Source organism: Panthera tigris, chromosome A1 (genome assembly GCF_018350195.1).
Source record: "Panthera tigris isolate Pti1 chromosome A1, P.tigris_Pti1_mat1.1, whole genome shotgun sequence".
Classification (NCBI taxonomy): domain Eukaryota; kingdom Metazoa; phylum Chordata; class Mammalia; order Carnivora; family Felidae; genus Panthera; species Panthera tigris.
The window spans coordinates 229,606,626-229,617,416 of record NC_056660.1 but is presented as its reverse complement, the minus strand read 5'-3'; the positions used below and the strand labels follow the sequence as shown (position 1 = coordinate 229,617,416).

The window sequence follows — 10,791 nt, the reverse complement described above, 5'->3', positions numbered from 1 at the left end:
GCATAAAACGTGGAAGGAAATGGACCTGTAGAAAGAGGTGGTGTCCAAGAATGTGTGAATGTGTGAAAATCCTATAACTTCACTTCAACTGGCCTAATATCCTGAGTCACTAGATGGTCAGAAGAATAGATGGAGTACGAGAAGAACAAAGTGATGTACATTTATACCGAAAACCAGAAACAAAGCTTGTACAAGATGAACAGCGAATGAAGTAGCTTCTATCAAAATAAAATCTCACACAGGTCATTTTTATACATACGTGGACATACACACACCCACACACGCACAGACACACAGGCAAGAATGTGTATTTTGTAAGATAGGGTCCTTGGAAATAGACATTCTTAGCAAATATGGATGACAGATCAATTGTAATTTATTTTCTTTTAACACTGTATCATCATAAAGAAAACTGGTATAAATGAAAAAATCTATTTCAAATATCTACATCTAAAATTTTAGGCAGTGAAAAAGCACTTTGTTGACAAGGAGTGTGGAATGATGTATGTTAATTGTCAGAAACTGCTGAATGCCTTGCTTACTTGCCACAAACAAATTCACATATCAGAACGAACAATACTGCTAAATATTCCTTTTTTTCCCCATTTTTTTTTTGTTAAAACATACTGGGAGAAAGAAAAGAAAAGAAAAACTGGAAATCCATACATCTTTCAAAAGTTTGAAATTGAAGCAATATTTAGAACCATAGATGAGGAAACACGGCATGGTGTAATATACACAATGCGCTTCTCTTCTTTAATCTGTAATGTACATCAAATACTTTACAACAATGCATTAACAAAAGGCAAGAAACATCTTGCTGTACAGAGGAACCCCAATGCAACTTGAAGCCTAGAATCACAACGGATGAAGAGAGTAAACAAAGCGTGAGAAGCCGTCCCTCTAAAGTGTGTGAACTACACTGTCCCTTGTGCTTAACTGCAACCTTCACGCCCCACCACCCCAACCGTCTCCTCTGCTGCCTTCAGCCACGTTCAATATAAAGCACTTTTTATACTCTACAGCTCAAACTAGAAAGGTGTTGCACGATGTCATATTTAGGATCGTTTTAGCTTCCTATTGACTTCCGAGTTAACTTTCGATTCATTTAGCTTTCTAAAATAGCTCTTAATATTTCCTTACTGGTTATCACAGCCTTCCTACGGAACAGGCTTGAACAAACTAAATTTGCAGGGGGAAAAAAAAAAGCAATGTCTTGTGGTATGCATGCACATGCACTGTTCCCGGAGCGCCTCGTGCCGCCCGCTCCTCACACCCAGGAGTCGGGGGAGGCCGGGTAGTGGCTAGTTTCATAGTTCAGTTCACTGTAGGGACGGGCAGCTGAGTAGAAGTCGACATAGTTGCCGGTGGACTTGAGTCCCAGGTGCATGGTGTACTCACTGGCGGGAGGGCGATGGTGGACCTGGTCCTCGAAGAAGGACTCGTCGTAGTTTCTCGTGGAATTCTGAAACGGCTGGTAGGTCTCGTAGTCTTTCCTGCTGGGCTCCTGTGGGACTGGCTGTGCTGGAACCTGCACAGAAAAGAAGATCCACCTGGGCTGGTTCGCTTTCCCTTGATGCAACCCCCCCACGGCCAGGCGCTCAAGCCTTCCATGTTAAGGGCTGGGCCGTGCCCCCCACCCCCCCGATCGACCACCATGGCGCTTCTCCAGACACTGCCAACTTCTGATCGCCCTTCCTTTTATAAGCTGGTGCCTGGATCCATGCACTAGCATTCTACATAATCTTTTTAAAAGATTATGATTGTAGTAAAACATACGTTAACATACAATTTGCCATCTTAACCACTTGTAAATGTATACTTCAGTGGCATTAAGTATATTCATGGCATTGTGCGGCCATCACCACTATCCATTTCCAGAGCGTTTTTTAAAAGTTTATTTATTTATTTTCAGAAACAGAAAGAATGCAGGGGGGCAGAGAGAGAGGGAGAGACAGGATCCTAAGCAGGCACCACACTGTCATCAAGGCTTGAACTCACGAACTGTGAGATCACAACTTGAGCCAAAATCAAGAGTCGGACACGTAACCGATTGAGCCAACCAGGTACCCCATTTCCAGAATTTTTTCATCATCTCAAACAGAAATTCTGGACCCGTTGAGCATAACTCACCATTTTCCTCCTTGCCCCAGCCCACGGCAGCCCACTCTACTTTCTGTCTCTCTGAATTTCACTATTCTAGACGCCTCATGTAAGTCTAATCGTATTATATTTGTCCTTTTCTGTCTGGCTTCTTTCACCTAGCGTAATGTCCTCAAAGGCCATCCATATCGTAGCATGGGACAGGATTTCCTTTTTAAGGATGAACAATATGCTATTGTATGCGTATTTTTTTTGTTTATCCATTCATCTGTTGATGGCCACTTGGGTTGTTTGCTCCTTTTGGCTATTGTGAATAATGCTATAATGAATGTGGGCGCACCAGTACCTGTTTGAGTCCCTGCTTTCAATGTTCGGGGTATGGACCTAGAAGTGGCATTGCTGGATCTTTTGATAATTTGAGGTGTAACTCTTCAAGGAATTGCCAAACTGCCACAACAGCTGAACATTTTAGTAGATGACCTTTTAAATTAAAGACGCATAGACTAGACGCTATAGAACACAACTAGTTGATCTTCCTCTCTTCTGCATTTTTTTTCCATTACGCCTAGGTTGTTGCAATCCCAGAGAAAGAGACGGTGAAGATGTATGAGGTCTAATGGTCACTTGGGTATCTTTCCACCCGTGCAGTGGGCTGTGATCAATACCTCTCTGGAGGACGGAGGCTTCCCACTGGTAGGGTCATTCCATCACACCTGCCTAAGTGATCAGAAGGTTGCACAGACAAGCATGTACTGAAAACCGGAAATCCACTCCAAATATAACATATTCAGGAGGATGAAAATGTTCCCCAACTTGGTTTCCATAAGAATTTATTGAACTCGAGAATGATGTGGGGTTACGAAGCTTTTAGTTGAGGAGGAGGGGTTTCAGTACTGTCTCGTATCCCTTCAGCCCACCTCCGTGCTCTTTGCCCTCTTGTCCTTTGCAAGTTACTGTCTGATGTAGGAGGCTTTGAAAATTTAGAGGGGTCACATGAGCCTCTGAGATATGTAAAGTCAAGAACTAGTTCCACCTGTTTAGTTTTAAGGACAGTAAGACCAAGACTGTTCATGGGCTGGTAATTAACACCTGTATGTGGAGGTCTGGCTCTCCTCTTCCCTTCTGACTGCCTCTGGGGTCCCTTTTCTAGTACTATGCACCCGAAATGAGTGGAACCTCCCCGCAGCTAGGGCACACAGTCACCTGTGAAGCTCTGCTCATGTGCAGTCACTGGGAAGAAGGTCTGGTGTGAATGATAGAACACTTCTAAAGAAACACAGTATGATCACCTCCAAGCAGATTCAGTAATTCCCTATTAATTTAACTAAAGCTCAGAATGGAAACATCCTATAGAAATTGGTCCTAGTTAATAATGACTTGTAATTAGCACGTTGTGTGTAAATGAATGCTTCTAATGACCTGCACATAATTCTTCTCTCAAGTAAGTGAACCTCCCTCTTTTACATGTAATTGATTTACACTAGTAATTGACCTGTTCTTCATCATAGCTGCCATCCACTATGTCCCACACTTCTCGTTAGTGGTGCTGATGAGTGAGGTTTTGGGCTACCTGCGAAACATGTTAGCCTAAGAGCCTGGCCATGAGAGGGATGTTTGGAATTAATCATCTGTAATTAAACAAGGCCAGGTCTACCAAATTACGTGGCTAGGCTGAGGCGCTCTTTGCTATCCTTTGAAGAGCTGTGTGCTAGGCTGAACTTCTGTGCTCCAGCACTGTGCTGCTACTAAGCATCGAGCATATGAAGGGTAGGAGCTGGAAGATCTAGAAAAATCACACGGGGAGGGGGCTAGAGTTTACTGTGCTTTTATGTCAGTGGGCGCTATGCCCAACATTTAACAAATTCCTCTTTGTTTAACCTTTAATAACAGTATATATGTATGTATATGTCTCTATCTATCTCATCATGTATCTCTCCTTCCCTATTGGGATCAACCCATCCATCCATCCAATTCCCACTTTATAGATGAAGATACTGAAGCTCAGAGAAATTAAGAAACTCCTCCAAGATGTCATGGCTAGTGGTGGTGTGAGATTGGAATGTGAATCCATGTCTGGCTGAGTCAGAAGTCCACATTCTCTCCACCACACAAACACAGTTTCGGTTGAGCCAAACCGGTCAAGCTTGAGGGCCAGCCTCACTGTGTTGACCCAAGGCTCTATAATAAGAAGGGAGGCTAGTGGACAAAAGTAACCTTGGAAGAGGTCTCACTTCTTTGTGTCAGTCTTATCGGCCAGAGATGGGGAGATCTGCAGGGGAAATCACCCACAGGCTTATGGCTCTCCACAGTGGCTGCTTCTTTCAGGCTTTTGCACAACCCGTTTCAAACTTCTTACTGTTGCCATGTTCTCTCTGGTTGGTGGACGTTTTTAGGTCGGGCACGTTTATCTTAGTCTCTTACCTTGAGGACTTGCCCTCTTTAATTCATCTGTATTGGTCATAAAGTCTCCCGTCAACCCCTTTTAAGAGTTAGTTCTGTGGTTCTGAGAGTGTGTGTAAATGAACTATCCAGGATGGGTGACAGGTGGCACTGCTGTGTTTGGAGGGATTAAAGTTGCTCATCGGCCTGGTCGTGCAGATGTTGACTGTGGATGCACATTCACAGTGGAGGAATGTTGGCTCTATTTTATAACTTACTCTAAGGGATAATTTGACAGAGCTCAAAATTGGACGTATTTTGAGCTCCCAAATATAAGCCTTCCCCATAGAGGAACTAAGAATAAATGCATTTTTTTTTTACATTGTACTGTTTGCATAAAGCAGACTTTTATGAAGGAAGTAGAATGATGTTCATATACAATAGTGGCATATTCTGAACTTGAGTGTCTGTTGTGGCTCAGTGAGACCGTGGCACAACCAAGGAGCCTGAGGGTGTCTGCTTTTGCCTTAAGGCAGCGTCCTTTCTGGGAAGGGGAGGTGCAACCAGCTGGCTCACATGGGGAGACTGGGCTCTGTCCTGTGGCTCCTGCTCCCATAAAGGCACCTTTGTTGAACCTTTTCCTCAATAGGAGAATGTTGAGTTTAAATTATGAAGGATAGTGCCAGTTCTCTACCCCCCAGTTCTGTTAGCATAGTGAAGAAAACTTGGCTGATTCCTCACGGAGTTTGCCTACAACCTGTATTTCTTTCTAACACAAGGGAAATAGCTGTCCATTACAGATCTTCAAACTTGACCACATGGCAAAAGCTGAAGACTCAGGGTGATAATATACAATGAAAGAGGTCATGTGATAAGGATTCACGGTTCTCAAAGTCTGGTTCAACTGCATCAACATCACTTGGAAGCTTGTTAGAGATGCAGATTACCCACCAAGTCAGAAACTATGGGGTTGTGGGGGGCCACTGATGTGTATTTAGTAAGTTGTTCAGGGGATTCTGGCTCATGCTCAAATTTGAGAACCACTGGTAGAGAGGAGACCAGATGGGACAAGAAGGCAGATGAACCAGGTTGGAGTCTTTTCCTTTTCTGAGCTGGGTGACCAAAAGCAAACCTTTATTCTCCTTGAATCTCTGAGGACAATTTCACCTGCTCTTCCCACCTGGCAGTGAAACTGAGGACACCAACCAGGACCTCAAGATGCTGTTTTGATGTCAATGGTAATCATTTTAATGGTGGTCATCAAAACACCAAACCCCTTTGTCTCTAGTTTAGGAACAAAAAATTCTGTTGCTAGCTAGATATATGCAGTTGAATGTGATATTTTTCTTTTTTTTTTTTTTTAAACGTTTTTATTTATTTTTGAGACAGAGAGAGACAGAGCATGAACAGGGGAGGGTCACAGAGAGAGGGAGGCACAGAATCTGAAACAGGCTCCAGGCTCTGAGCTGTCAGCACAGAGCCCGACGCGGGGCTCGAACTCACGGACTGCGAGATCATGACCTGAGCCGAAGTCGGACGCTTAACCGACCAAGCCACCCAGGCGCCCCTGTTTTTCTTTATCAGTATGTGATAGACTAGTAGAAGCTCAATAACAATTTGGGGGAGTTTAAGTAGTTAATTCTTAAAATGATGTCTGCAACCAGTTGATTGGAGATATAAAAACCAAGGACCACAGATGTTATTTCAGACTAATGGCTATTTCTTCTAGGAGTCGTAAGGCTTGGAACTCAGTGAAAATGAGACTGGAATTCCAGGTGGTCTCATGGAGAGAGCCACAGCTGAGCAGCTGCCTGGCTCCCTTTCCACTGAGTCATGGAAAGCCTGGCTTATGGCCATTGCCCCGGACCCTGTCTCGCCTGCCCATGCATTTGGAGCTGGGGCCACATTCCCAGCTCTCATTGTCATTGACTCCTCTTGGAGACCTACCTCAAACCAGTTTCCCTCAGTGAATTGCTTCTTCTTGGAGATGAGTCACTGTCCAGCCTCTGTGAAGTTCATGAGGCCCGGTGGGGGACTGAGACACCCAGGAGACTAGAGCGCTCAGCAGAGGACAAGCGTCAGTACTGAAATGGAACGGACTCTGCCATATTCCTCCTGGTTAAATTGTTCAAGCTGGTCTTTTATTAGCTGTGAGGTTGTGAGGTCACTCTCAACTTAGGAAAATTCCAAAAATGAAAGCATTCCATCCATCTGGGATGACTAGCCATGTCCACATGGCCAGAAAATCCAAATTATGGAGGCTCGGTACAAGGTTGTCTCTAGAACTACTCAACTGGAAAAGAACCAAGTCCCCTCTTCTTTTGAATGGGTAGGGTGGTCATACCTCAAAACAGAGCCCAAGTTTATTCCAGTAACACTGGAGTTTCCTGGAGTGTCATAATGATTTACCTTGGAAATTTTGGGGGGAAAAACCAATTCTTTTTGGTGGACATTTTTAACTGCTGCTTGATCTTAGAATGGGGTTAAGAGTCTCATCATCTACTTCCCTTTGCTGGACCTTCTCAGGGACTAATGACGGCACTGAGCTGATGACACCAGGTGAAACTGTGGGACTCAGCTCAACCAGTGGCCTGTCTACAGCATCTCCCCTGTGTTGCCAAATGGTGCAGAGCTCGCACTCCATCCCGGCTGGGTTTCCCAGCATTCGCCGGGGGGCACCATGGCCTTGACAATTCGCGCTGAGGCTGAGTATGTTCTGGGGCATGCTGGGAAAAAGGTTACATTATGTCACGCCCTCCCTCCAGGCAGTGATGCCATCCTAGCACATTAATTCCAATTGGCTTCATTGTTCAGAATAGGCTCTGGAGAAAAGAATTGCCCATAGAGCCACTGTGGACTTTCCTGCATATCTAGGTTGCAAGCAGTGCTAGGAAACTTCTGCAGCCACATTGTAAGATGCCAAGGACCTCTGGGCCACACCGGGACATTTCTTCGCTGCCAGCGCTAGTGGAATCCCATGGAAAGAAATACTGGTGTAGAATACGTTCCATTCTTGTGATGAGCTTCTCCTAACCTGAGGAAACTAAAGACAATTCCTATACTCTTGGATGCAAAGTCAGGGTCCTATCACATCCTGACAAGTATCATTAAGAGCTACAGCCAATTCTCTCACTGTACCTGATATCTGCGAAAATATAAAAGTTGTTTTCCGTGACTGAAGTTGGCATTTCCAATACATTTTGCTTCCATTTTCCTTTGTGTTCCCGTAGGCACGTTGACACGTGGACGGCTGGTGGCCACCCCCGCTGCTCTCTTGTCTAGTGCTCATGCACCTATTTATTTATTCATTGACCTCTTTGCTTTTAGCAAAGACCGGAGCTGAGGGAGGCCAAGTAGATGTTACCAACGTGTCAGGCGGGCCGTGGGGCTGGGCATTCACCGGGGGTTTGTGAACCACACCAGCTGTCTTCCAGAACGGCTCCGCACGGACTGGAACATCGAGGGCAAAGGGATAACTCCTCTACCCACGACCATTTCTCCTGCTGATGGGTGATTAGAGGAAAAGGTAATTTAAGGTCGAGGAGATACTTTTCGTGTCCTCCTCCTTCTTTTGGAAACGGCCCTGCACAACATATTCTATCTGCTAGAAGGGAGTCCCTTTCCTTTTCAAAGATGCTGCCCCACAGGGTGTTGAGAAATGCTTTAACACAGCACATCGAACTTCCATGTCATCTGGTTATTGCGATCAAACAAACAGCTTTCAGATTTATCTTTCAGCCCAGCTTCCCTGACCTGTGGCAGGAATCCCGAGCGTCAGCAGAAGCCAGCTCTGGCAGTGGTTATCGGTGGCCAACGGCGATGAGGAACAGCCGTCTTTCTGTCATGACCACTCCAGGGGCCAAATGTATGAAGCTGTCAGTCAATGGAGGGGCGAAGGCTGTGCCTCCTGCTTTGATAGCTCCCACAGAAGCACAGGGAACACGAGCCTTCAGTGAATATTTGCCAAATAAGACAAACACTCACAAACTTAAGAGCGCTTCTGGACGGAGCTACGGCCAGCATTCCGCAAACTTGGACATGCACACGCATCACCTAAACGCCTCGAAAAAAGGCAGCTCTGATGCATTTGTTGCACTGGATGGATTAGGGGCAGGGGTCAGACAAGAATCTCTTCTGCGTTTCTGACAAGCTCCCGGGCCGTGCTGAGGCTGCTGGTTCCCCAACTAGACCGAATAGCGGGGCATTCCTCGACGCATGTTATTTCATTGTCCATTATTGCACTTGTTGTCTTTATTTTATTGGAAACCATCATGTATCACGAGCTGTATGTGAGAACTGGCTGGGTTACAGGAGCCACCTAATCCCTGTCTAGTAATTACACACTGTGTCCACTTGTGTATTTGAGCCTTTTGGTTGTGGGTCATAGCCGAGAACTTGCTTTCTACCCCGAGCAGGTGGCTGTAGTGAAATCAAAGTTTGTTTTCAAATTTGAGGCTGTTCTGGTGACCGCGGTCACCCCACGTATGGTATGTGAAATGTGAGTGGAGGAAAAGGCGATTTTCTTTTTCCGGTCCTTTATGTCTGTTACGCAGAAGCTAATTTATCATTTTACAATTCCAGGCTCTTTCACATAAGTCGAAGGGGAAAATGAATACAAATGCGGGCATCTCCTTTACCTGGTTATGTTTGATGTCTTCGGTGGGCGCACCATATGAATTCCTGTACAAAGTTGAAATTCCAGTGTTTTGAGCTGAAAGCGAGAAGGAAACAAAAAGTATTAGCAAAGAGAGCAAGATTTCAAGTGAGGAATGATGGTTATCAAGGTGAGTTCTTGCCCTGACAAAGCTTGGTTTCTCTGGGACCATCCAAGGTCCATTGCCAAGGGGAAGAATTCGTTGGCCCTGGACTCTTCATTTTACATGCAGATATTAAGAAAGATGAACAGGGATTCTATACAACCCCCACAGCATGCGGGTTTCTTGCAATAACATTCAGACTGTCCACAGGGTCAGGGCAGGGGCAGCAAACAGACGGCTATCTTGCCAGGGTGACTGCCTCCTTCTCTGGTGAGAACTGGCGGGTAATAAAGGTCTGTCTCCCACATCGAAGCATGCAGCAATCCGCAAGAGCAGCTTAGGTTTGAGCCGGAGAACGACAGGAATGCAGTTTCTAACTTGGGCTCACAGAGTGCTTCATCATCATGTAGACAGTTCGTGTCTCAAAGGCCCCAAGGATGGGCGGGAAGCATCATCTGCCTCTGCCCTGTGCTTCTGGAAGGCTGCAGCTTTGGGACCCAATAGACACAGGGCCAGGAGCCCCTCCCCCCGTCTTGTGAGCGGCCTGTGGTCTAGCCGAAAGGAAGACCACAGCAGCCTCCAAAGACACGGGCAGGGTTTGCCCACCTCCTCACTTAGAACCCTCCTAGAACCCTCGGCGCTCATGCCTCAGGCCCAGAGGAAGGCCCCAGGGCACCACTCCCCTCATAGCCCTTAAAAGGTCATGATTTAAGGGAGCTCTGGAAAAAATTATCAAGCGTCACTGGGGTATACTCTAGAAATAAAGATGTGCTCGCTTCGGCAGCACCTATACTAAAATACTCTAGAAATAAAGAAAAGCGTTTCTTTAGTTTCCTGTGTCCGTGGAATAATAAAATAGGATATGACACACCACAGCTGTTCTCTCACAGACACAGTTAACTCGAGACACAAGGCCAGTCATACCTATCACCCCACCCATGACTCTTACTAAAAGCACAAAATAGCTGTGCAGTAAAAGTCCTCTCAGGAAATTCAGCTTAGGAAGTGAGAGCTGAGAGCCCGTTCGAGATTTTAAAGACCACCCTGGCATATTCTCTGGCTGGGCGTACGACGCTCCTCTCTCTGGACTGTTGCCTAGACCCTTGCTGTCGAATCTTCCTTGACAACCAGCTTCCGCCCTCCCCAACGCTGCTCCTCCATCCTTCCTGTTCCCCAAAGCAGCGCCACCTTGCTTGGCACACTGGATCATGTCACTGCAAGGCTTTGCCAAGGTGATTGTGGCAAAAGCTGCACGATCGGGGCCCTGTCCGATTTTCCACAGTGTCTCCCTCCATTCTTCTCTCGTCAAGGAAGCCCAAGCTATGCTGGCCCTCTTTCCTCGGTCGAGCGCGCAGAGTTTGTTTGTTTAGCTTCCGGGATGTTGTGCTGGCTGATCCCTCTCCCTGGAACTCACTCCCCCCCCATTACCCCCCCACCCCGCCCTCTGGACTGCCTCCCCTTGGCGGTGGTGGTGGTGGGGAGTTTAGTTTAGTCTCCCATCTCAACCCTGTGAAACAACTCTGCCCCCCTCCCCGGCACCCTGTGGCTTCTG

At 46.2% G+C, this 10,791-nt stretch overlaps 1 protein-coding gene across 4 annotated transcripts in view; it reads right to left on the bottom strand.

Moving 5' to 3' along the window:
• Positions 1–358: 358 nt before the first annotated feature.
• The window catches only part of CTNND2 (catenin delta 2), a 931,760-nt gene continuing 921,327 nt past the window's right edge, over positions 359–10,791 (bottom strand). For all 4 annotated transcript variants that reach the window (XM_042997513.1, XM_042997503.1, XM_042997520.1 and 1 more), the window contains 2 exons: positions 9,120–9,193; positions 359–1,531 (listed from right to left, as the gene is read on the bottom strand). In XM_042997513.1, coding sequence (XP_042853447.1) covers positions 1,271–1,531; positions 9,120–9,193 — 335 coding nt within the window. In that variant the 3' untranslated portion in view covers positions 359–1,270. The remainder of the gene's footprint in view (positions 1,532–9,119; positions 9,194–10,791) is intronic.